Source organism: Rattus rattus, chromosome 2 (genome assembly GCF_011064425.1).
Source record: "Rattus rattus isolate New Zealand chromosome 2, Rrattus_CSIRO_v1, whole genome shotgun sequence".
Classification (NCBI taxonomy): domain Eukaryota; kingdom Metazoa; phylum Chordata; class Mammalia; order Rodentia; family Muridae; genus Rattus; species Rattus rattus.
Window position 1 is genome coordinate 34,962,741 of NC_046155.1, and position 26,057 is coordinate 34,988,797.

Consider the following 26,057-nt stretch of genomic DNA (forward strand, 5'->3'; position numbering starts at 1 on the left):
CTCTCTCTCTCTCTCTCTCTCTCTCTCTCTCTCTCTCTGTGTGTGTGTGTGTGTGTGTGTGTGTGTGTGTGTTTTTGAGTATTAAGCCTAGGGCCTTACATATGCTAGGCAAGCACTTTTTTACTAAATTATATACCCAATTCTCTTTTTACTTTGAATTTTTTTGAGACATGAGCCTGAAGGATGGCTTAGGGGTAAGAGTGCTTGCTGCCCTTCCGAGTAGGGACAGAATTCAGTTCTCAGTACCCATGTCTAGTGGCTCATAATCACCCGTATCCCCAACTGCAGTGAATTTGACTCCTCCTTCTGCACTCCCAGGGGCACCCACAAACATGAGGCTTATACACACATATACATAAACTAAAAAACAATCTTAAACATTTTGGATACGTCTCATTAAGTTGCCAAGACTGACCTTGAACTTAGGACAATCCTGCCTGATCTTCTTGAGTAGCTGGGATAATAGATCTGTGCCACTAATCTCAACTATATTTTCTTTATCCATTCATTCAGTGGTGATTAGCTGGGCTGGTTCCATAATTTGGCTATTATGAATCGTGCTGCAAAGACTATCTCCTACATTGAAGAAGCTCGAGAGAGAAGGAATAGAAGATCCTGGGGGAAGAGATGGCTGGGAGAGCCAAGGGCACCCATATTCTAATGCAGAGAGGAGATATGTAGCATCAAATGTAACCAAGGACCCAGTGAGGCTAAAGAGGGAAACACTAACACTGTGTTTCCATGAGAAAACCATGACTTGGAGCTTCTTGGTTACCTTCCTATGATCAGCTCCAATGGAAAGTCGCAGGGAGATCCAGGTGGGTGAACATACCTCCCCCAAGCACTCACAGGAATCTTCCAGTACGACTCCTTCAGTGCTGTTGGCCATGGCCCATTGATCCCTACTAGCCTGTATCCAGAAAAGTTCAGAGCAAGTCAAGAAGACAAACATGCATAAATCCGGTTAAACAGTGGGTTAGGCGAATTGGTGATAAACTGGAGTGGACAGGATCAAGAAGTCAATTAGGTTAAGTTAGCAGGAATTATGAAAGCTTCCATTTTCAAATTTTCTTTCAAACAAAATGGTGTTTGATCTCAAGACAGGAGATACAGTATGGCAACAAACTGTTTTAAAATGACCCAAAGGGGGTTGGGGATTTAGCTCAGCGGTAGAGCACTTGCCTAGCAAGCGCAAGGCCCTGGGTTCGATCCCCAGCTCCGAAAAAAAAGAAAAAGAAAAAAAAGAAAATGACCCAAAGATTTTACTTGATTATAAACTTAAATATAAAATGGACGAAGAATAAGGTGTGGTTCCTTTAAAAATTAGCACAGGGGGCTGGAGAAATAGCTTGATAGTCTAGAGTACTTGTTGCTTTTGCACAGAGAGCTAGGGTTCAATTCCCAGAAGCCACTTGGTTGCTCACAACCATCCATAACTTCAGTTCTAAGGGATTTGACGCCATCTTCTGACCTGGACCAGGCAAACATGGTGCACATACATACATACATATGCACATACGTCCATACATGTAGGCAAGCACTCATCCATAAAAGGCTAGCACAGAATTGGTTATGATATCAGAGAAGAGGAAGTGGAAACACAAGGATGATGATTTTCCTTGGAAGGAGAAAGACAAAATAAGCATTAAAAGGAGAAAACATCATTAGGAAAAAAATAGCGAGGAGCTCTATGGGAATGGGCTAACCTGGAAGGAAATATTAGGCAAAGGCAGAGGGCACAACGATTGACAGAAGGGTAAGAAACATGGAGTTAGTTTTGAATAGGAATGGGGGTGTGTCCTCCTTGGAACAAACAAAGGCAAGCTGAGCCCCGGGAGTAACTGTTGATATGTTTGGGAAGGAATTCAGGCACTTGGTAAGAAAGAGCACAGGCTGATGTTTCCAATTTATGTCATGAAGTAATCTAACAGTGACACATGCTCTGCTGTTTCCAAGACAGGGTGTGGAAGGAGAGAGAACGGGGAGAAAGTTAGAAGGGGGGTGGAAAGACGATGCCAGATAGAAGGCATTTTTCTCTGAGGTGAAAAGCAGAAAGGACTAGTTTTCTTTGTCTCTGTAAGAACACCACTGTTCATGATCTCATTGTCCTCTGGGTTTCTTCTGGCTTATCTCACCAGCTCAGGACTGTGAGGCCAACTGTGCCAGGGTTATGCTCAAGAATGATATGCTTAACCCTGGGTATGACTGTACTCTGTAATTAGTACTTGGGAGACTGAGACGGGAGCATATTGAGTTGGGGGTCAGTCAAGTAACAACGACGCCTTTTTTTTTTTTTTTAAGATTTATTTTTATGTATGTGAGTACACTGTTGCTGTCTTCAGACACACCAGAACACACCAGAAGAGGGCATCAGATCCCATTACAGATGGTTATGACCCACCATATGGTTGCTGGGAATTGAACTCAGGATCTCTGGAAGAACAGTCAGTGCTCTTAACCTCTGAGCTATCTCTCCAGCCCACCCCCTTTTTTTAAAAAAACCTTTAATAGCCTCAACTTCATCTTTGTGTTTTTCCTTTTTTAAAATTTATTTTTATTTGTATATATGTGTGGGTGGGTGCCGGCCTGAGGAGGCCAGAAGAGGTGGTCAGAATCACTGGAGGTGCAGGTATAGACGGATGTGCTAGAAACAGAACTCGGGACTTCTGGAAGACCAGCAAGCACTCTTAAACACTTAACCATTTCTTTACCCCAGTGTTTTATTTTTATTTTTTAATTTAGGAAAAAGTCTTTGGGAGAGAAATACTTGAAAAACACTTTCTTGAAATGCTTAAATCTTTCTGTAAGAGTTAATGATTTAAGTCAGAATTACTAACCAGCATTTTTATCAAAAGGTAACAGAATCCTAATTCTGCAAGTCTCACCAATATAGTACTTTATCATATAATAATTAAACCCAAAGAAAAACGATTCCACAGTACAACCATAGACTTTTTCTTTAGACAGGGTCTACACTGTGTAGACTAGACAATCCAGGCTTCGAACTCGGTCCACCTGCCTCTACCTACCAACGTTGGGATTAAAGACGTGCTCCACCATGCCTAAACTTCAAGTGTGGACTTTTGGTTGGTGGAAGGTGATGAGAAATCTTTTATCATTCCGTACAAAGCCCTAGTGCTTGTACAGAATTCTTTATTGGAAGCTTGGAGGGGTGGCTTCCAATAAAGAAACTGCAGCCGTCCTCCAGAAGACGAGTACCCGCAACAGGCGGAGCCACAGATGCAGGCGAATGAAAAACGCCAAGCTCTCGCCTTTCTTCTCCAGGACTTAAAAAGGAATCCGCCCAAATCCATTTGAGTCCTTCAGCTGGGTCTCCTGTCCCAGCCTCAGCGACTCTCACCCGGGTCAGTCTGTGAGAGCCACCAGGGGGCGCAAGCGCCGCGGCCCGAGGAGGAAATCCCGCCTCCCGTTTCCGGCGACAGACAGGAGAAAGGCTGAAAGTGGCTTCCGGCTTGAGAAAGGTTGAGCTCTGGGCACGTGTGTGTTTCCTACGGGGCTCCTGCGTGTCCCTCTGACTGGGTGATCTTGACTGTGGTACTCCTTTCAGGCCTAAGGATGAAGGCGGTAAGTGCTCTCGGAACCCCAGCCCCCGTGGGTTATGCTTACTCGGGTTGACAGGGCCTTGGGCTTTGACTCTGGTATAGGGGGCGGTGGCCTATGTTGGTGCTCCCTGGCCGCTCTATGAACCATCCACTTCGGGTCCTTGCTAGGGTTTTTGCTTCCGTGCCCTCTATGCCCAAGCAGGGAGCAGATGTGAGGCCAGCGCCGGTCCCTGTATCCGAAGGATGTCAGGCTGAAGGGTTTTCCCAGACTGTCTCGCGAACCCTTTTTCTACACGCGAGAAGCAAGTCTAAACTTCCTCGAACCCATTTTATGTGTCTCTGGGTCCGAAGAGAGACCGTTTCACCCTTAAACTTTTAAAGAGATAGGAAGACTGGTGATTTTCCCAGATGGTGAGGGAGTTTAGAAGTAGCCTTGGGATTTGGATTACAAAGCACTTAGCAGCACGCTAGTTGGAATGCAAAGGGCACAATTCAGTTTTACCCTCCTGCATAACTTCTGTAACCTTCGCTTCTTTGTGTGTTATGTGAGGGTCCTTATTTGGGAGGTTGGGAAGTTTGAGTGCTGTGTAAATAATAAATAATAAAACATCAAGTAAATGTCAGTTGTTGTTAAAGGCATCCGTTATTTTGCTCTGAATGTGTTACGGTACAAGTGTTAGACTAGCCATGAATACCATTTGCCACAAGATAAGAGATTTATGTTTTCTTTTCAGATTACTCAGCTGAGAGACTAGATCAGATCCTGGGGAAATCCTGTAATGAGTAACTAACTGACACTCTAGTAACATCCTGTAGGATTGCTTACAATCGCACCTTGGTTTTAGTTCTTACACAGGATCCATGGTTGTGCGACATTTGTGAAATTGCTCTTATTTAATTTATAAACCGTTTCTCTTAACCCGACTTTAAAAATAATTTAACTTTCTTAGTTGTGGTGCTTCTTCTGTTCTTGTTTTTCCAGAGAAGAAATAAAAAGCAGGTCCCAAGCTTTCGCAAGTTGATAAAAACTAGTAAAGTGAAACTTGAAAACAAACTGAAAAATAAGCAATTTAAACAGCAAAGTACTATCAAGAAGTACCGGAAGGAGCAGAGAAAATTAAGGCAAGCTGTCAAAGATGCTGTGTCTAAAAAACCCTTTCCATTGGAGGACCCAAAGAGCAAACGGCCAGGTAATGAAAGTGTTCACTTACCCTAGTCCTTAGTTTTTCTGAAATGTTCTCCATGGAAGTGACTTGTTTTCTAGTGACCGCTCATCCTGTGTTCAGATCCTTACAGGTCTAGGTAAGGATAGGATTCCTTTACGTTTCACCACAGTCAGTATGAGAAAACATTTCAAGATCATGCGCACAGTGAGAAAGCGAGCTTCTGCTGTTAGTTAGCGTAGACAGCAGATCTGAGGTTGTACTTGGGAGATGCTCCGAGTAGCTGTGTAAATTTCAGGTCACATGTCAGGGCTGCCAGCTTCCCCTTCACTGAGAGTTAGCCGAGGTAAGCACGCTTTGTTTTGCTCTGTTCTTCACTATGCTGTCAATAGGTATTTCCTTTTCTGAACTTGCTGTTTTCTTTCTACTCGTAGACTTGGGGGCTAAATTCAGCTGTAATTGTCTGGGTTATTTTGTAGAACTGTCTAAGAACCCCATCTCCTCAAAACAGGAGAAGAATATGACCATTTTAAAGTCAGGACAGTTCTCAAGCTGATGTAACTGTTCATTGCTCATAGCCATCTCATTCTCTTAACCCTGATGTAGTCTGACCCAGTAGCAACACTGTTGTGATGGGGAATGATCATTGGATGGGAAATCAGGAAGTCTACCCTCCTCTTGATTTTTGTTGCTAGCCATTTTGTCCTGGTTGGTCACCCCAGTCTCTAATCAAGTTACAATGAGTTGGATAATTAGATACTTTTAGAGATCTCTTCTGTCTTAAGTTTTACAGTTTGAAAAGTATAATATGCTAATAGTTCCTGAAAGGAGAAGCAGAAGATTTATTTTTGCAACTTAGTATCTAAGTGAAGTTGTTAGGACTGAATAGAAGAAAAAGACAGATGCAATCTGTCTGATCTGCATCTGATCTGAATAAAGTGGAAGGATTTTTCCTACTAAAGTAGGAGGCCAGGTCCTTGACTAAGAAGTGAGGCAGGTGATAGAGTTTGAAATATAATGACAAGGGCTGGAGAGATGGCTCAGCGGTTAAGAGCACTGACTGCTTTTCCAGAGGTCCTGAGTTCAATTCCCACCAACCACTTGGTGGCTCACAATCAACCATCTGTAGTGGAATCAGTGTACTCAGACATAAAAATAAATACTTAAAAAAAAAAAAAAAAGAAATATAATGACAGAAGAAAAAGGGTTCAATGGAAGGGAGAAAGTTGATCAACAAAACACACACATTTCTGGTTTGAGAAATGGACTACTAGTTTAAAGTAGATAGGAGTTTTATTTTGTGCGGTATTTATATATCAGTATTTATCAGTCTTAGTGCTATGAGGAAGGTTGTTTTGTTAGGGAAGACAGTAAGATTGTTTTGTTCACAGTTGGATCTTCTGCACGTAAAAGGCTTTCTGACACTTAGTTGGTATTGTTTTTTAATATTTAATCATATCTATTTAAATAAAAATAAAGAGATGAATAAAGAGGGACAGAGAAAATGAGAGGATAGAGAAGTGAGAATGATGTCAGTGAGGTTGGGGTTTTCATAGACATGAGTGCCTTAAACGTAGAAGGAAAAGTTGCTGAGTGTGTTAGCAGGAGGGTGGGTGAGGTGTTCCCATGCAGTGTAAGTGTGTTAACAGGAGGGTGGGTGGGGTCTTACCATGCAGGAGGGTGGGTGGGTGGGGTCTTACCATGCAGCGTGAGTGTGTTAGCAGGAGGATGGGTGAGGTCTTACCATGCAGTGTGAGTGTGTTAGCAGGAGGATGGGTGAGGTGTATAGGATAGCAAATGGTTGAAGGAATAAAGCTCTCTGTCTGTAGTTAGTAAAACAGTGCATTGGAAGTAACCAAATGATGCTGGAAGGACAGGTGATTGTGGTCAGAGAGTGAGCATCAAGGCTTGGACCTGGCCTTTGGAGACGGCAGATGAAGCAAAGGCCACTGGAGATGAGAAGGTGCTAGTGGACTCAGCCATTGCTTCTCGGGGGCCCAGAGACACGATTCAGAATACATGGAAACATTTACTTTTAGATTCAGGAGTCAGAGATACTAAGGTGCTAGGTCTTTGCCTGGAAAACAGTTGTTACCCAGCCTTCATTGGGAGTACTGGGGGGAGGGCAGGTAACAGAGTAGAAAAAATACATAACTCTAATACGTCTGTTTTTCTTTTTGGCGGAACAGTTAAAAGGATCGAGAGGGAAGAGGAAGATGAGGAAGAAGCCCTTCCTTTAGATATGATGGATGAGGATGACTTACAGCTGATGAAAGATTTAGGCCAGAAAGCATCTTTTCTCACACGAGATCTTTCCTCTAGGTAATGTTTCATCTGAATTATAACTGTTCTGATCTGTGCAGTGTTACAAGTGCGGTTCTGATTTTTTGTTTTTCCTCGTGGTTTCTGAACATCAGTCCCAGGGCCCAGTACATACTAGGCTAGTGTTCTCACTACGATGCCCAAGGTGCACTATGAGTGGTCCTCCTGCCTCAGCTTTCAGCAAGCTGGGATTATAGGCATGTATCATCTTGCCAAGGTTAACAGTAGACTTTGTAAATGATAGGTACTTGCGATGGTTAGTTTTTTTGTCAGCTTGCACAAGCTAGAGTAATCTGAAAAGAGAGAAGCTCACTTGAGAAAGTGTTCCATCAGATTCACTTGGAGCAGTGATTCCTAACCTTCCTCATGCGACCCTTAAGTACAGTTCCTCATGCTGTGGTGACCCCCAACCATTATTTTTGTTGCTACTTCATAACTAATTTTGCTAATTATGAATCATAATTAAATATTTTTGGAGATTGAGGTTTGTCAAAAGGGCTGCAAACCACAGGTTGAGAACCACTTCCTTAGAGGCAAGCCTGTGGGGCATTTTCTTGATTGAAGTTTGATGTGGAAGGGCCCAGCCCTCGGTGAGCAGTGCGGTCCCTTGGCACATGAATCCTGGGCGTTGTAAGAACAACTGAGGAAGCCAGTAAGCCCTGCTCCTCCAGAGCTTCTGCTTCAGTTCCTTCCCTGATTTCCTGCCCTTCACGATGACAATTGTAAGATGAATAAACCCTTTCCTCACTAAGTTGCTTTGGTTTCCGATGCTTGCTACAGCAGTAGAGACCCAGCTAGAACTGTACCCTTCAAAACTGAAATTGAACTTTCTCCTGCAGTGAGCCAGTTCACATGAAGAAGCGAAAGCATGAGAGTGTCATAGAGAAATATGAAAAGGTGCCAAGAACTTTGCAAACTGCACCAGAGAAGGAGTTGATCCACCTGCTTCCTATCAAGGATAAGAGCGGTATAATCCCACAGACTCGGGAGAAGCCAGGTGAGTCTCAGGGCTGGCTGCTCGCCACACCGAGTTTTCACTGATAGAGCACAGTTGTTTTTTTCATTAAGTTTAATTGTATTTTAGGCTTTAGTCATATTACTGAATAAGCATATCTGCCATTAGCAATAGCAGGCTGGGTGATGCTGGCCGGGCTCACACGGCTCTTTCAGATATCTGTTGCATTTAGACTAACCGGAGCTACAAAGTTGGGGTGCTTATCTCTTCAAAGAGGGGAGGGGATGGGACAGAGGTAGAGAGAAAAAGAGAAGATTTTGTGAAACAAAACTTTTAGAAAAAAGCAAAAATCAAAGACAAGATTAGAGTGATTTATAGCAAAGCTTGTATTCAGGAAACGCCATCAAGGCAAACACCAAGTCCTGCCACCTTCCAGGAACATCGTTGGTGCTGCCCCAGTCACTCAATGATTGCTTATCCTGATATCTGTGCTAACCACTGCTCAGCTCCTGTCGTCTCTGCTTTTGTTTTACCACTTGATGTTGTCATGGCTTTAATATGTAAATCTGTCTAATAGTCACTGCCATCCAGCAAGAGGAGGAGGAGGAAGAGGAGCCGGAGGTTGAGGAAGGTAATGAAACGCATCTTTGTATCTGATAAGTGGTTAATTAGGGATCGCTCTTTGGCGTGAGGAGTGGAGTTAATTTAGGCAGTGAACCTAGAGGGGCAGCGTTGAATACTGCTCTGAAGGCCGTTTTCTGTGTTTGAAAGTCTCACCTTGTGGAATTTGATAGGCTTATTTTATTAATGAATTAATTCATTTGCTTTACATTGATACACTTTTTATTATGGAAAAATGTGAACAGTCTTTGCAGTGGTGAGGCAAACACGAAGAATTGTCATTGTTACTGTGTGAATCCTTTTAATTATGAGAGAAGGACTTAAAAAAACTTCCTTTTCAAGATAGCAAAATTGAATTTTTTGATGTGAAATTTCCTTTTTAAGTACAATTATGCTCGTATATGTCTTTTTCAGAGATTGAAATGTGGGTTTTTAATATTTAAAACACTTGCTGCTTATTTAAGTTTTTTAGGTTTTTTTCCGTTTATTGTGTGTGTGTGGGTGAGTTCCGAGGACAGTCTTGGCTCAGTGAGGACTCCTGCTCGATGAGCCATCTCACAGTCCCCCAGCTTCACCTTTTGTTTTTTTTGCCTCAGGCTAGCTCTCATACTGTAGCTCAGATTGGCCTGAACTTACTTCATACCCAAGATGGCCTCAAGCTCATGGCAGTCCTGCAGCCAGCCTGCCGAATGCTGGGATTAGAGGTGTGAGCCACCATGGCTGTAGAGTAGTTTTAACTAATCAAAATTAGCCTGAAAATACATGTTACTCGAAACCATTAGTTTAGAATGTATGACAACAAGCTGGTCAAACTTTATTTGTAACTTGGCAGACCTCATTAAAAATGCATATGAGATTATAGGTCAACTGTTGTATTAAACTGGTTTCACTCATACAGATTATACTTTTGAGTTTATTACCTAGTTTCATTCTTAAGGTATCAGTCAAAGCACTACACAGAGTTGAAAACAAAAAGAAAAGTGTTTTGTACCTTAAGGAAATACTGAGTCAGAGCTGGACGGTGATGGTGGTGCACACCTTTAATCCCAGCACTGGGGAGGGAGCCAGAGGCAGGCGGATCTCAGTTCAAGGCCAGCCCCGTGTACAGAGTAAGTTCCAGGACAGCCACAGCTACACAGACAAACCCTGTCTCCAGAAACAAAGCAAAACAAAACAAAACAAAAGGAAAGGAAGAACTGAGTCACAGTGTTTGTTTCTTTAGCTAATGAGGTCGTGGGCCCATTAGCATAGTAGTTAAGAGTTTGAGCTTAGACTTTCGGTCCATTTCTGTTAAGTTTTGAAACTGAAGTTAGTCAACTGCTTTGTTCTCTTGCCTATTTGAAATGACACCTGTGTGTGCTAGTAAGGATGGTAGTGCTTGTTCTACATGGTTGTTGAGAGGCTGAGACACTGCAATAAACACAGCTTCTCCATTATCTTCATTCATTTTATTATGGGTTTAGCATGAATTTATTAGCTCTCTGTGAATAGAGGAGTATTTAAGGAGGAAAACCCCTTTTCTTTCAGAGGTTATTGAAGAACCCAGGCAAGAGCTGACCATAGAAGAGCATGTGATCGAGAGAAAGAAGAAGCTGCAGGACAAGAAAATACAGATTGCAACCTTGGCATCTGCTATTCTGTCAGATCCAGAAAGTCACGTGAGTGGTCTTAATTTCGTGTAAACTACGGTGTTAAAGAGCTCTGGTTCCCTATAAATATACACATGACATAAACATAGGTTTGAGTTGAATGAAAGGAAAGATGGTGTCTTAGTTTCATCCTGCATCTCAACTTAATTTCTTTCATGAGCTTAGAACAGCCATTCAGATGCTAAGATTTATGCTCCTTATTTGTAAGCAAAGATACAGGATTTATCTTAGTAACCCTGAAGGCAGTAAGTGTCTAAAACATTATTAGGGAAGAAGACTCTTCCTACAGATTTGCCTGACTGGTTTATAGAGGGTGTGTGCGTGTGTGCGTGTGTGAGTGTGTGAGTGTGTGTGTGTGAGTGTGTGTGAGTGTGTGTGAGTGTGTGTGACTGTGTGTGAGTGTGTGATGATGATGATGAAACCTAGGGCCACAAGCATTCTAGGAGATTTGCCATATCACTGAGATACTTTTCCAGCCCTACACCTGTCTGTCTGTCAGTCAGGGTCTTTCTAGGCTGGCCTCAAACTGCCCTGGGTTTTGGGATACTAGGGATGTGCTATCATGCCTGTCTCTAAGGGTTTTTTGTTCTGTTTTTTTTTTTTTTTTTTTTTTTTTTTTTTTGTTTTTTTTTTTTTTTTTGAGCTGGGGACCCGAACCAGGGCCTTAGGCGCTTGCAGGGCCTTGCCTTAGGCAAGCGCTCTACCACTGAGCTAAATCCCCAACCCCATCTCTATGGTTTTTAATAAGCAACTTTCTATATAAAAGCAGTGCAATCAATTCAGGAATATGTGTAAATAGGTAATACTGTATAAACCTTAGCACCTGGGAAGCAGAGGCAGGAGGATTGCCACTAGTTCAAAGTTAGCCTGTAAGTAAGATCCTGTCTCAAAGACCAGAGAAACAAAGAGGAGGAGGGAGAGAAGGAGTCAGGGGGGAATACAAGAGGAAGGAGGAAAAGAGAACAAGGAAGGAGGAAGGAAATGAGGGGTGAAGTAGAGCGAGAGCTGCAGAAGCTGCCCTTGGGACTTGGGGACAGTGCTGAACGTAAACTCCAGACATCTCAGGCTCAGACCTGGCCTTGCCAAGGCTGTTTGAGATGGGTTGGTCATTTTATCCAGGGGCCACTTCTTTCTTTAAAACAGAAACACTTTAAACACTTTGTGAGGAATGAATGAGAATAAATATAATACTATATTAAGTGATGTCATTCCTGTTCTCTTGACTTTCCCAGCATCTGAGTATGGCAGGTATTTATTTATTGAATGATAAATTAGATCTATGTTAAACATTATTTATTATCGTGGGGGAAGGGATGTGCCACAGGAGTGTGGGTGTGAGAGAACAGCTCTGTGGAGTGGGTTCTCTTGTTTGGTCTTTACCTGGGTTCCAGGGATTGGACTCAGGTTTTCAGTCATGGTCATGGGAGCCACTGTGAGTAGTAGTTGTAACGTATGAATCAGAATCAGAGAGGGGAAGTCAGGATAGTTTTCATCTCTGTTCTACTGTTTAATTATAGAACCATAGAGGTCTCATTTTAATTTTTAGAAGTATTTTTCTTTGCTTTTGAGAATTTCATAAATGTATACGGTGAGATACCCTGCCCATGACAGTTTTTGTCGTTTGTTTAATGACCCACCAAGTCCAATAATGAATTAGTGCTGCCCAGATGTACCTGGGGGTAGGTTTTGCTTTTCTTCCTTCCTTCCTTCCTTTCTTTCTCTCTCTCTCTCTGTCTCTCTCTCTCTCTCTGTCTCTGTCTCTCTCTCTCCCTCCCTCCCTCCCTCCCTTTCTCTCTTTCTTTCTTTCTTTTCCTTTTCTTTTTTTCCATTTTGGTTTTTTTAGAAACAAGGTTTCTGTGTATAGCCCTGGCTGTCCTGGAACTCTCTCTGTAGATCAGGCTTGCCTCAGATTCACAGAGATCCACCAGCTTTTGCTTCCCAAAGGAGTGCTGAGATTAAATATGTGCACCACCACGCCCAGCTCCTAACCTACTTTTAATAAAGTTTGTACTTGCCTACATAACTAAAGTATGGTTTCCATACAACGTTCGTGACGTGTTCATTGGTGTTTAGTGTATCTTGGCTCTGAGTCAGCAGGTAAATTCCACTTGTGATGCCAGATGTGGGTCTGTTGTCCTTTGCTCTGAAATGTTCAGATGCCATGATTTCTGTAGTCTTACAAATCCTTGCCTTAACAGATTAAAAAACTGAAGGAGCTGCGTGCCATGCTGATGGAGCAGGACCCTGATGTGGCTGTCACTGTCCGGAAGTTGGCTATCATCTCACTGATGGAGCTGTTTAAGGACATCACTCCCTCATATAAGATCCGGCCCTTAACTGAAGCAGAAAAATCTGCCAAGGTGATGCTCGAGAAAATTACTGCATAAAATAAGTGAAGAATTTTGGAGGGCTAGAGAGGGGAAAATGGGGGTTATTGCTATTTAACCTGTGCCCCGGACCCACCTCGCCCCAAGAGTAAGGCACTTGTTTTATGCCAGCTTTTGAACTTAATGCTCTGATATTTAAATATAAAATGATTTTGACCTTTCCAGATTCGTAAAGAAACCCAGAAATTAAGAGAATTTGAAGAAGGCCTAGTGAGCCAATACAAATTTTATTTGGAAAATCTGGAGCAAATAGTTAAAGGTATAGTAAACTTTTTTTTTTTTTTTAAATGTAACCCTAGCTGGTTTGGAACTCAGTACTTAGACCAGGCTGGCCTCAAGCTCACAGAGATCTGCCTGCCTCTGCCTCCTGGGGGCTGGGGCTAAAGACTTATACCATCTACCCAACCTTTAAACATATCTTAAAGGTACATATATACTAACCTTATATTCTGCTCTGTGAGGGGCAGTCTGAAGTCAGACCTCCTGGGAGCTGGGTTGCAGTTCACTTGGAGGAGTTCTTACCAAGTGTTTGTACATGATGGTTCCCGTCTCCAGCACTGCGTAAGCCAGGTGTCTGTGATGGTGCACACCTGTAATCTCAGCACAGGGGAGGGGGAGGCAGGAATATCACAAGTTCAGGGTCATTCTCAGCTACATAGGGAGTTCAAGTCCACTGTATGCCAGAGAGGAAACCCTGTCTCAAAGTACAGAAAGACTTCCAGAGTTCAGCCTTTCTCCACCATGTACATAACAGGTAAATTACTTTTCTGTGCCTTATTTTCTATCAGTGAATTGTGATAATATCACTGGATGTTGTATGATTTAAGAGAAGCAGTTGGATGTACGGTCATGTAGTGTTTAGATAGTTTATCAACTGTAAGTATTAGCCTCCTTGTTTCTGTAGTCTTTAGTTTTTCTTTTTGTGTGCTGGGGATTGAGTCCAGGACCATATGCACACTAGGCAAGCTCACTGTAACTGAACCATGTATACACCCAGCATGCTGTGGTCCTTTCTAGGTAGCCATGCGTTTGTTGAATTTGTCAACAGTTGGGATTTTTTTTTTCCCCTTTCTTTTTAATTTTAGAAGTCTAGAAAAAGGCTGTACTTTGAAATAGATGTTCATGCCTTTAAAAGAAACTTAAAACTTAAAAGAAACTTAAATGATAAACTCCACACCATTTTTGGAAAAATGGCAGTGTGGTGAAAACTGGGTGGTAAATGGAGAAGAAGTGTAGATGCCTAGGTGAGATGCTTTTGCCTCCATGGACTCCTTTCCTGAGTGCTGGGACCAAGGCCTGCCTCACGACCAGCTGAAGCAGTGCTGCCGTCTCCCGATGGCTGGCCCGAGTAGGACGGGGAAGCAGTAGAGTGGATGCGACATGGAGTTGGGATGCTTGGGTATTGCCTTTATGCTTTGGTATCTGCCTGAAACATACCTGGGTTTCATCCCGAAGGTCCCTGCCTGACCATTGTCAAGCCCCAGGGCAGGATCAGTCAGTAGAGACCTCGTCTCAAAGAATACGTGGAGAGACCTAAGTTTGGTTCGCAGGACTCGAGTCAGGCTGCTCACAACTGCCTATAACTCTAGCTCCAGTGAAGCCAGTGGATTTTCTGGGCCATGTGGATACCTGCATTCACATGTGCGCGCACGTGCGCACACACACACACACACACACACACATAAACACGTTAAAAACAAATAAGGTGAGAGGTGACACAGAAAGACATTGACTTTGTCCTCTGTCTTTGTCATGATATGGAAGTGGGCACAGACTCATACACAGTGCACACACACATAAAAGAATTTAATGTAAATATACTAGGAATGAAATTAAGATTAATACTGTTATATATATATGCAAATTTATGCACACACATAAAATTTGTGGTTATACGCGAGGATGTGCACATGTGGTATAATGTGGTGTAAGTGTCAAGGGGACAAGTCGTAGTCAGGCCTCTCCTTCCATCCTGTGGATTCCAGGGGTTGAACTCGGGCCCATTTCTCACTAAAGCAGTGTCCTAGCCCCGCATCCCATCTGGCCGTGTAACTACTTTGAAGATTAGTAAGGTGATTTATGTTCTTTCTCTCCTTTTCTGGTCCCAAGACCAAAATCTAGTGATTAACTGCACTTGTGTTTTAATTAGACTGGAAGCAGAGGAAGCTGAAGAAGAGCAACGTGGTGTCCCTAAAGGCCTACAGAGGGCTGGCTGAAGTGGCGGTGAAGAGCCTGTGTGAGCTGTTGGTGGCCTTGCCCCATTTTAACTTTCACAACAACATCATTGTACTGATTGTCCCTCTGATGAACGATGGCTCAAAATCGGTGGGTTGATCTGAAAACGGGTTGGTTGCTCCTGTCCCCATGGAAAGAGCTCACACTATGTAACCCTTAAGTCCTCTATAAGCTGTCCGTGGTGGGTTAGTATCAGTTATTATTCACGGTCTCTCAGAAGATTATCTGAGCATTAGCTTAGTGTGCGGCTCTCCATGGCGGCGTTAACTTCTTAGGATGCGGACGGTCCCCAGCAGCAGGGTGGCCTGGTCCAGGTCAGCACTGCTTTATTGTAACGCTTCTTTTTCAGGTGTCTGAGATGTGTTGCGAAGCAGTGAAGAAGCTCTTTAAACAAGATAAACTAGGCCAAGCTTCTCTTGGTGTAATTAAAGTGATCTCTGGTTTTGTCAAGGGCAGAAATTATGAAGTTAGACCAGAGGTAAGCCTTTCTTTTTTCACTTTGAATTTTTTTTTAATTACAAAGTAATTTTTACTGTTTCAAGAAATTTATTTACAGATGCATTTATATAAGGTGAAAAGTTAAATGTGTCCATTCACTAACTGACATTGCTGACATTTTGTTATGTATAGCCTCCTAGATATACTTGCACAGAGATATGCATCCTTGTTTCAAAACTTAAAACATAGGCTTCTGACAGGAACATGTCTCGGCACATCTGATAGGATGTGTGGTGCACTTGAGCATCTCACCCAGGAACGTACAGTGCCCTGCCTAGTAGATAGTGAGTTGTCTCAAGAGTCCTGATCCAGTCAGTGCCGGAGAGGTCTCTATCTGTATCGGTTTTTTCTATTGTGAGTATTAGGAATGAGATTTCTTGAGTAGAGTTAGCGGATCCAGTACTAATCATTTAAAAATGGTTTTCTAACAATATTGTGTCACTGAGGCTGTCATTAATGATCGGAGTCATTTCCTGAGTGGTTGCCCAGTCCTCATTGTTGCTGTTTAATCTCTTGTTACACATGTTTAGTTGTGCATCCTTTTGTTTTTTGTGCGTGGTATTGGGCTTGTGAAGTTGGGTCTGTGCGTGCATGTGTTCAGGAGTACATGTATGTGGATGACACAGTAGCCTGAGGATAGTCCTTGGTTGCTGTCCACCCTTATTTCAGCCTCTCGCTGAAGCTGAAGCTCATGATTTGCCTGGCCACTGGACTTTGAGATCCACTCTGTCCTCGACCCCTTTGAGATCCCCATTTCCACGACCCTCCCCACCCCCCCCCCCCACCCCCAGCACACAGTGCCACACCCTACTTTATATATGGGTACTGGAGATCTGAACTCAGGCACCTAGCTGAGTGAGCCATTTTTTAAGTCATATTTACATATTCATTAATAAAGATGTGCTTCTCTGTGTGATCTTTCAAAGATGTTGCTCTATTAGAAAATTTAAATTTATGTAATGAGAACTAATGAGGGATGAAAGACAAAAATAACCGAGAAGCAAATCTTTAGCCTGGGTATTTGTTATTTCATACTCTTTGCCTTCAAATAATTTTCAATTCCTTTTTCCCTTTAAAAAGTGGTGATACTTAGTTAAACCACCTACATAATAAATAACAGGCTTCTGCTGCTGCTTCTCCTCCTCTTCTCTTTCCCCTCCCTTCCTACCTTCCTACCTTCCTTCCTTCCTTTTTCGTTTTTGTTTTTGTTTTTGTTTTTGTTTTCAGGACAGCTTTAGCTGTCCTGGAACTCTCTCCAGACCAGGCTGGCCCAAACTCAGAGATGCACCTGCCTCTGTCTTCCAAGTGCTGGGGTTAAAGGTTTGGGCCACCACCGCCAGCAATCACAGGCTTCCTAAGAGAAAAGATAATCATTTAATATGGCTAGAATATGAAACTCAGCTATAGAGAAATCCTTTTAATTTCAGTGATGCTAGAATAAAAGCTATATTCTCCAGCCCCCTACAAACTATATCCTTTATTTTGGAGTTGTTTTTCTTTGGCTAGTAATGTTTTATGGGCACATAGAATTCCTACAAAATATTTGAAATTTTGAGAATACCGAGAATGACTTTAGATTTATTTCACTTTATGTCTTTTGGTAATCATTTTTAGCTCGTGCTGAAATGGGCTTTAGTCCTGTTACCTGAATACCCACCTTCCCTTCTACATGTGTGTGTTGGAACATTATAAGCTGCTGTGACTGAGGGTTCAGTGAGGTAGTTTCTTCAAGAGAAGATGCAGGGGCTCAAAATGTACCATTTTGTGCTGTGAGGACCAGATGAGTGCTGGCACTGTTAATTGCAAAAGCTGGTAGAGCACAGCCAGTTTAGAAATGTCTTGATTGTTGATTGGTCTTTTCCATACCATTCCAAACCTCTTCCTAGCCCATTTACTCTGCCATCTTGTCTCCCATTATCTGACGAGGGTAGAACTCTGTATTGATGTGACAAGACATTCAGCACACTTAGAATATGTTCCTTTCTATGGAATCTTTGGGTGTGGTATAAATACCGAGTAAACTGTGTTTGTTGTTTTTCTCATTATTAGATGTTAAAAACATTTCTATGCCTGCGAATCAAGGAAGTGGAAGTGAAAAAAGATACAGAGGACATTAACAAACCAAAAAGGTTCATGACTTTCAAGGAAAAGAGAAAAACTCTATCAAGAATGCAAAGAAAGGTTTGGTTTATTTTCTTTTTCATTTTCTTTTTTATTCTGCTTTGATGGGTCTTGCCTTGCAATCAAAATCTAGATGGATAAATCTTGCGTAAATCACAGTGAAGAAAGGACTTGTTTTGATTAGTATTGTTGTTTTATATATGTATTTAATGCACTCTGTTTACCCTCTCCCACTGTTCTCTTAAATCTCCCTACCATCTCTGTCGGTCCCTCCACTCCCAAAGATACACACATGAGTCCACTGCTCAGCCCCATTCGGTTTAACCAAGGCCACCCGTGACCATCCCAAGTCTCGGTTGGAGCCTGGTGGGGCTAACTGTGGCTATAAACAATGGAAGGCACTTTCCCCTCTCCACAATCCCTCAGCAGCAAGTAGTTCAGCAGTTAGAGCTAGGCCGGCCTGAGCTCTTCCCCCTCCGTGCATGACTGTCGACAGGTCCCTCCATGGCTGTGATGAGTTCCTGACTGCGGTGATTGTGTCTTCTCAGAAGATGGCACTTCATAGGCTTCTCCCTATCTTCCCTCCTACAGTCTTCCTCTCCTTTCCTGCAGTGTCCCTGAGCCTTGGAAAGGATGATGGAATGATTTGTTTAGGCAGAGCACTCACCATCATTTATTCTTACATAGTGGTGTGCTGCCGTGAGTCTGTGGATTCACCACTGTTCACAGCGAGGAGGTTTATCTGAATGAGGCTGAGAGTAGCGTTTATCTGTGTATGTAAGCATGGATTTTTAGAAGGCAGCCTAAAGCTAGGTCAGTTTAGCTAATTAACAGTATTTGGTTCTCTCCTAGGGCCTGTGATCTCTCCACCACGGCTTTTTCGACTATGTTTATAATACCCAGGGTTAAATTTTGTCCTGTGAGACAACTCTTAAATCCAGCCAAGAGCAGTTAGCTATCCCATAAAAGTAGGCTTCTGTTGCACAAGTGGGGGCATCCTGCTTGATTGGTCTGTGGAGATCATAACATTCACACTAGATAAGACCATTGCTGCTTTTTCTCCCCCAGCAACTCTGTAGCACCTTTAGGGATTGTGAAAGGGAGGACTAACTGTTCCAGATAAATTCCAGCTTGATTTCTTTATATCCTGAATACAAGATATATGGTCTTTTCAGTAATAGTGTCATATTGTTGAGCTCTAGTGGGCTGCCAAGAGGAATGACAAGAACCTATATTGTTTAGTGTACTTCTGGGGCCTCTTTGACCCCATATAGTCCCTGAGGAGCTGTCCACTCCCAGCATGGGGGTTCTGTTTAAAAACTGGTAGCTTCTGGGAGCAGCTTTTCCTAGCCTTGCAGGGTATTGTCCTTCAAACTTTTCCTTAAAAAAAAAAATCATTTTAAAATTTGGTTACAAGCTAGGTTTTTATGTGGCTCTTTTGTAGGCCTCAGAGTTGGTTAGTTCTCCCTTCCCACCATATTTTCCCTGCTTAAATCTTTTTAGCCCTAGTATCCCCCCTTTCTACTTTTCTGCTACCCCCTCCTTTCAGGCATCTTTTTCCCAGTGCCTCTTGAAACTTTCCTAGTCCTGGCTGTTCTGGTACTCACTGTGTAGACCAGGCTGGCCTCTGCCTCTGCCTTCTGTGTTCTGGGATTAAAGGGTAGGGCACCACTGCTGGCTTTACAGGCACCCTTGAAGGCACAGACTCTGAGTTTGGAAGCTAGAATCTTCCTGTGAGGGTGAACATGTGACATTTATTTTTCTGTGCCTAGTTCCATTACCTTACTCAGTATAATTTTCTGTACTCCATCCAGTTGCCTGCCAACTTTCATTTAATTAGAGCAAAATAACATTCCATTGTGTGTATGTTCAACATTCTCATTGTTCACTCATTAGCTGGTAGACAACTGGGCGTTTCAATTCCTAGCTGATGGGAATGGAGCAGCAGTGAGCCGGGATGAGTAAGTGTCTCTACTAGTAGAAAATATCTCCAGGAATAGCATACCTGGCTCACATGGCGGTTCGGCCTCTGGCTTCCTTAATAATCTCCACACTGATTTTCAGTGTCTATCAGTTGACACTCCCATCAAGAATGGACAAGAGTTGTTCTTGACTCTCTTCTTCTCCAATATTTGTTAATGATTTCTTTCTTAGTTGTATTTGCGTGCGTGCGTGCGTGCGTGCGTGCGTGCGTGCGTGCGTGCGTGCGTGCGTGCGTGTGTGTGTGTGTGTGTGTGTGTGCTTGTTTGCATGTGCCAATGTGCCATAGCATATGTGTGTATGGAAGTCAAGAGAGAACTGTTGGAGTTGGTTTTCTTTACCATGTGGGTCCTGAGACTTAAACTCAGGCCACTGGGCTTGGTAGCAAATGTCTTTACTTACTGAGCCTTCTCCCTGGCCCCGTGTTCAAATCTATTGTCCATCTCTTTTGATGTTTTGAAGCAGGGTTTCTCTTTGTAGCCCTGGCTGTCCTAGAACTCAGTCTGTAGATCAGGCTGGCCTTGAACTCGAGTTGCAGATCTGCCTGCCTCTCTGCCTCCTGAGTGCTGCATGTGCACCCCATTACCACCTGATTGAGGTAGTTGTATTCTTAATGTTTTGAATTTTGATTCATTTTTCTTTTTTAATTAATTAATTGATTAATTAATTTACATCCAGAACACTGTTTCCCCCCATTTCTCCCCCTCAGAATCCCTCCCCCCACTTCCCTTCTTGTCTCCTCTGAGAGGGTGGGACTCTCTGGGTATCCCCCGATCCTGGCACATTGAGTCTCTTGCAGGGTTAGGCTCATCTTCTCCCACTGCAGCCAGACAAGGCAGCCCTATGTGCTGGGAGCCTCAGTCCGGTCTGTGTATGTTCTCTGGGAGATAGGAAGGATCCAGGTTAGTTGACTCTGTAGGTCTTACTGTGGAGTTCCTGTTCCCTTCAAGGCCTTCAATCCTCCCCCCAACTCTTCCATAAGACTCTCCGAGCTCTGTCTGGCTGTGGGTATCGCATCTGTTTCAGTCAGCTGCTGGGAAGAGCCTCTCTGAGGACAGGCTGTAGCCTCTCCTGCTGCAAGCATAACAGAGTGTCTTTAATATGTCAGAGATTGGGCCCATGGGCCAGTTATTCGTTGACCATTCCCTATATACTCTACTCCATTTTTGTCCCTGCATTGCTTTTAGATAGGACAAGTTTTCTGTCAAAAGTTTTGTGGGTGGATTGATCTCCTTAGCCACTGGGGTTCCTGCCTGGCTACAGGAGGTGGCCTCTTCTGGTTTCACGTCCCCACTGGTAGGCGTCTTGGCTAAGGTCACCCACATTGACTCCTGGGAGCCTCCTCCATTCCAGGTCTCTGGGACTTCCCAGATACTGCCCCAAACCCCCACCCCTGCAGCTACATAGTTCTACTCTTTCTCCTGGCCTCTGAGCCACTTTTCATTTACTGGAACTTTTGAAGGTTAATTTAGGACACATAGTATCTACCCTTAAGGGTCATTTGACAGTTTAAATGAGATGGCACATGTACTGACGGTCTTTATAAACAGTAGTTGTTACCACCGTTACGTAAGTTTTCATTCTTCCACCTTTCCCAAGGGACACACAGTGTCACTAATTTAGTTAGCGTACATATCCATGCCTTTCTGCCTTTGCTCATGCCCATATTCACAGACATATATGGTCTTACCATGGTTTATAGCAGTCACACTGCCTCAACTTTGCTTTTGCTGCTATGCATGTGTGTGTGTGTGTCTGTGTGTGTATATACATGCATACATGTGTATGTATATGTATGTAAGTATGTGTGTGTGTATATGTATATGTGCAACATATAAACAATGTTTTCCCTTTTTCTCTTTCCAGTGGAAGAAAGCAGAAGAGAAACTGGAGCGGGAACTTCGGGAGGCCGAAGCGTCGGAGAGCACTGAGAAGAAGCTGAAGCTGGTAGGCGGTTCCCCTCTGTCTGACCCTTAAAATGTTTTGCTAAACGATTTTGATTATAAATTGTTTCGACTTAAAGGTATATCATTTTGATTTATTTCATGGGTTTTGGGTAGATTTTTTTTTTTGACATATAAGGAAGTATGAGGTGATGCGTGTCTGTTTATGAAATCACCAGATTTCGTTCCAAAATCTGAATTTTTGGGGGATGAGAAAGGGAAAAGCAGCTTTGGCTTTGAAAGTTGTGATTATTCTAAGTCACGGAGAACAACCAGCTGGTTCTGAGGCGCTCTTGTCTGCTTTCTCTGCCAGCACACAGAGACTCTGAATATTGTGTTTGTGACCTACTTCAGAATATTGAAGAAGGCCCAGAAGTCACCCCTTCTGCCAGCGGTTCTAGAAGGTCTCGCCAAGTAAGGGCCGTGTGGGCTGTGAACACCCGTGCTGTCCCAGTGCTACACTTCTCACTTCCTCTTAACTCACAGCCTTTCCTTGTGCTGCGTGCGCCTTTTGCTTTTCTCATTTCAAATCTTTTAAAGTTGATCCTTTTTTCTTCTGTTTAATGTTTTTCCGGCATCCCTAAGATTCACTGCTCAGTTCTTGATTCTGTTCTGTTTTCTGTGTATGGGTGTTTTACCCTCGTGTATGTCTGTACACCATGAGTGTGCCTGGTGCCCACAGAGGGCAGAAATGGGCATTGGATCCCTGGGATTGGTTAACAGACCGTTGTAAGCTGCTTTGTGGGTGCTGATGTAACCTTCCTCTGAAGGGCAAATGCTTTTAACCATTGGGCCATCTTTCTAGCCCAGATTCTTGATTCCTTTTGGTACTTTGCTGTTGGTGTTCTGCCACCCTTTTTGTGGGGACAGCATGGACACACACACACACACACACACACACACACACACACACACACACACACACACACACACACACACACACACACACACACACAGTTCTTCTGTTTTATTGACCCAGCTTCCAGATCGTGCCTCTGGTTCTCTGCATCTGTTCCTGCTAAAGTAGTAAAGTAGATCTTGTGCGTGCTGGCGATCTTAGGAGTGTTAGCTCAAAGTCAGTTATTAAATCTGGTGGTTCCTTGTGCTCATTCCTGTCCTATACCATATATCGCACACCACAGACGCAATTTGAGACTTCCCGCTAGCCACATTAGGTAGCAGAGATTTAGAAACAGACTTGGAAATACAGCTCTGGCTGGAAGATAGGAGTTCTGTCCTTACAGAGTCTCACCAGGGCTGTGCTTCCTTATGAAAGGTTATGTCCTTGTCATTGGAAACCTCCAGGAAAGGCAGAGCAAAGGAGGGATTATGAAACCTAGTTTGGTTTTGTTTTGTTTTGACATGAGGTCTTTCTCTGTACTCCAGGGTAGCCTAGAAGTCACTATGTAGTTCAGACTGGCCTATAACTTGTGGTTTCCAGGTGTGAATTAGCATTTCTAGTTCCTGACGTCTGTTTGTTTTTGTCTTTGTTTCTTATGGATAATTTCCTATTTTAAAAGTAGGTTCTTTTAATATATGCTCATTTTGTAAGTCCAAAGAATATGAACTGTAAATAAGCTTCCTTTCCTATGTATTTGTGTGTCTGCTTGTCCTTTTTGACACATAAATGGAAGAATATGTATCTTATAAGTCCCCTTAAGTAACTCAGGGGACCTTCCCATGGTAGCACATAGAGAACATTTTTTTCCTTTCTTCGGTTTTTAAATAGTTTATTTTTAGTTTTAAGGATTTTTGAAGAAAAGTCTTATGCACCCCACGCTAGTCTCAAACTTGTCCTATAGTCAAGGATGACGAATTTCTCATCATTCTGCTTCCACTTCCCAAGTGCTGGAATTAAAGGCATACACCACTTATTTGTATCATCATGCACTTGAGCACACGAGTAAAGGATTTTCTCGTTGTAATTTCTGGTTAATAATGCCGCATTGTGTGGGTCATGGTGGCTCATGCCTTTAATCCCAGGAGGCAGGGGCAGGATCTCTGGTGAATTCTAGGATAGCTAGGGCTACACAGAGAACCCTGTCTTGAAACCACCTTCCCCAACCCCCAATAACGCCACATTACTTCCCACAAAATTGTTAGCAGTGCATGTGGAATCTGTCACTCTGTTCAGAGGTCTAACAGACGTCTGGACCTGATGTTTTGTAATGTACAGAGTCTTCTCACATCTAGTAGCTAAGATTCTGAACTCTGCTGTCTCATTTGTTTCAAGAAATAGAGGCTCCGGGCAGTCAGATGATTCAATGTTGTATCACATAAGTCAGTAGTAGCAGAACTTTAATCAGTCACCAGTCCAATAATTTTAAATTTTATTTTCAAGCATATCGTAGTGTCAATATTCCCAGGTTAAATGCCAAGGATTGAGACCTTCTATGTGCTCCACCTGGCGGCAGCTCCTTTAACTCCCAATGTCCATGCTCTTATAAAAGATTGATTGATTGACTGACTGATTGATTGATTGATTGATTGATTGATGTGAGTGCTCTGTTTGTACATATGACTGCTCGGCTGAAGAGGGCATCAGATGGTTGTGAGCCCATGTGGTTGCAGATGGTTGGAAGAGCAGTCAGTGAACCATTGAGCCACCATGTTCACTGTTGCTTTTTTCTTACTTCACTGGAATTGTTTCTGCTGCCTCCTTTCTGACCTGCAAAACCTTGCATCAGTCAGACCTCTGGAAGCTTGTTTCTCAGAACAGTGCTTTTTGTCTGATGCCTCAACCAAATACAATGAGCCATCTCTCCTTCCAATTACCCCTTTTTTTTTTGGCTATTTTATTGGGTTCCCCTTTCTTAAAACCCTGGTAACACTAGGTCTTTTTGTCTTACTTCCTGCTACTGGGGCTCCCTTGCAAGTCCAGTCCTCATCAGCAGCATATCCAGTGTTTTCTTGTCTCTCTGCTCACGACCACTTGACAAACTTCAGCAGCAGCAGCCAGCAGCGGCCGCTGCAGCCTCTTTGTGCTCTGGCACTTTTATATCCTCTCAGGTCCCTGGAATTTCAAACATAAGCTATCTGCAGCTGGCAGAGTTACATCCCTGCCAGAGTACCAGGCAAATCGTAGTCAGCTGCTGTGGACAGCCTGAAGCAGTCCCATGTCCCACACCTTTAAATGAAAATAGAGTCATTTTTGTCCGATGCCCCTAACCACCACTGTTTGACCCACTTCAGTGCCAGCATGGGGTTACACACAGTTTGCTCCATGTATAACTGGGTTTTGTGAGAAACCCAAGTCCTCACTACCTCAAGCTGTTTTTACTTGCTTTAATTCTGCTTTTGGATTACTTAGTAATTAAGCTTTATCTGATTCTAGGTTTGCACATCTTATAAATGTGGAGTTTTTTGATGATTTATTAGTGGTTCTTCATACCCTCATTGAGTCTGGTGTAAGTAACTTTATCAGTGAACTACATTTTAAAGATGTAAATGGCAAAAATCACTCTCATCTGTTATTGCTTTGTTTCTATAAAGGATCTAAGTTATCAAGAAAGTCTTCACTGCGTTCAGACTGCTTTTCATATTCTTTCTGGACAAGGTGAGTTACTACTTTAGGCTTCGTTTGCTTTGTCCCTGGAGACTGTGACTTAACCTAACTTGACTTTGTTGTCATCTCAAAGGTGATGTTTTAAATATTGACCCGATGAAGTTCTATACACATCTCTACAAGACCCTCTTCACATTGCACGCAGGTATGTTTTCAGAAGGTGCTTGCATGGTCCATACGTATAGTCTGAGAGAGTTTGATCATAGCTGTAGCCGATGAGAGCTAGGATCTGCTCCACATGGCTGCCTTTGCCCTTGCCGTGCCTGTAGTTAGTGCTAGGCAGGATTTGGGGGAAAGAACTCCTGGCATTGTCTGGAAATGCAGTAAGCGCAGCCCAGCGCATCTCTAAGGCTCTCTTGGCTAGGAGGATGGTTTGCAGCAGGTCTGACAGCAGGTATCGTGGGGTCTCTGGAGGTCAGGAAGTGTCATAATGAAAGCATAATGAGAATGACCCTGAAGGACGTCTGTTCTAGGTGCTACCAACGACGGCATTGAGATTGTGCTCCACTGCCTTGATGTCATGCTAACCAAGCGCAGAAAGCAGGTTTCTCATCAGCGAGCTCTTGCCTTCATCAAACGCCTTTGTACGCTTGCTCTGCAGGTTCTTCCAAATTCAAGCATTGGCCTTTTAGCAACGACCAGGATATTGATGCACGTAAGCAGTAACTAACATAAGGAAGCCGAGCTTAGTTCTCACGGGGCCTCTTTCCCGTGAGTGCTTCACCTTTATTACTGAAGTAGTTCCTAGCCAGAGGCAGTGGTTCATGCCTGCAGTTACATAGGATACTGATCTGGAAGACTGCTCAAGCCCACGAGTTTCAGGCCAGCCTGAGCAGCAGACATAAGTGAGTTTGAGGCCATATGCATAGCTCGTTCCAGGCCAGCCAGAGTACACAGTGAGACCCTGAATCAAGACACTGCTGGTGGACTGTGAAAATGGAGCAGCAGCTGTGCCCGGGTTACTGCCCAGCCTGCTGCCCATTTGCACGGTGCTCTTTAAACTACTGCGAATTTAAGAATAGGTAGCACTAGGATTTGCACTCACACAGCGTAGC

The 26,057-nt window shown here is 43.2% G+C and overlaps 1 protein-coding gene across 1 annotated transcript in view; it reads left to right on the forward strand.

The window, feature by feature from the left end:
* Positions 1 to 3,436: 3,436 nt before the first annotated feature.
* Noc3l (NOC3 like DNA replication regulator) overlaps positions 3,437 to 26,057 on the forward strand; it is a 28,621-nt gene continuing 6,000 nt past the window's right edge. The window contains exons 1-17 of the mRNA XM_032891833.1: positions 3,437 to 3,585; positions 4,546 to 4,753; positions 6,916 to 7,048; positions 7,888 to 8,045; positions 8,581 to 8,634; positions 10,152 to 10,282; positions 12,472 to 12,633; positions 12,826 to 12,919; positions 14,810 to 14,985; positions 15,245 to 15,373; positions 17,443 to 17,574; positions 21,361 to 21,441; positions 21,751 to 21,851; positions 24,772 to 24,844; positions 24,930 to 24,993; positions 25,076 to 25,147; positions 25,476 to 25,657. Coding sequence (XP_032747724.1) covers positions 3,577 to 3,585; positions 4,546 to 4,753; positions 6,916 to 7,048; positions 7,888 to 8,045; positions 8,581 to 8,634; positions 10,152 to 10,282; positions 12,472 to 12,633; positions 12,826 to 12,919; positions 14,810 to 14,985; positions 15,245 to 15,373; positions 17,443 to 17,574; positions 21,361 to 21,441; positions 21,751 to 21,851; positions 24,772 to 24,844; positions 24,930 to 24,993; positions 25,076 to 25,147; positions 25,476 to 25,657 — 1,959 coding nt within the window. The 5' untranslated portion in view covers positions 3,437 to 3,576. The remainder of the gene's footprint in view (positions 3,586 to 4,545; positions 4,754 to 6,915; positions 7,049 to 7,887; positions 8,046 to 8,580; positions 8,635 to 10,151; positions 10,283 to 12,471; positions 12,634 to 12,825; positions 12,920 to 14,809; positions 14,986 to 15,244; positions 15,374 to 17,442; positions 17,575 to 21,360; positions 21,442 to 21,750; positions 21,852 to 24,771; positions 24,845 to 24,929; positions 24,994 to 25,075; positions 25,148 to 25,475; positions 25,658 to 26,057) is intronic.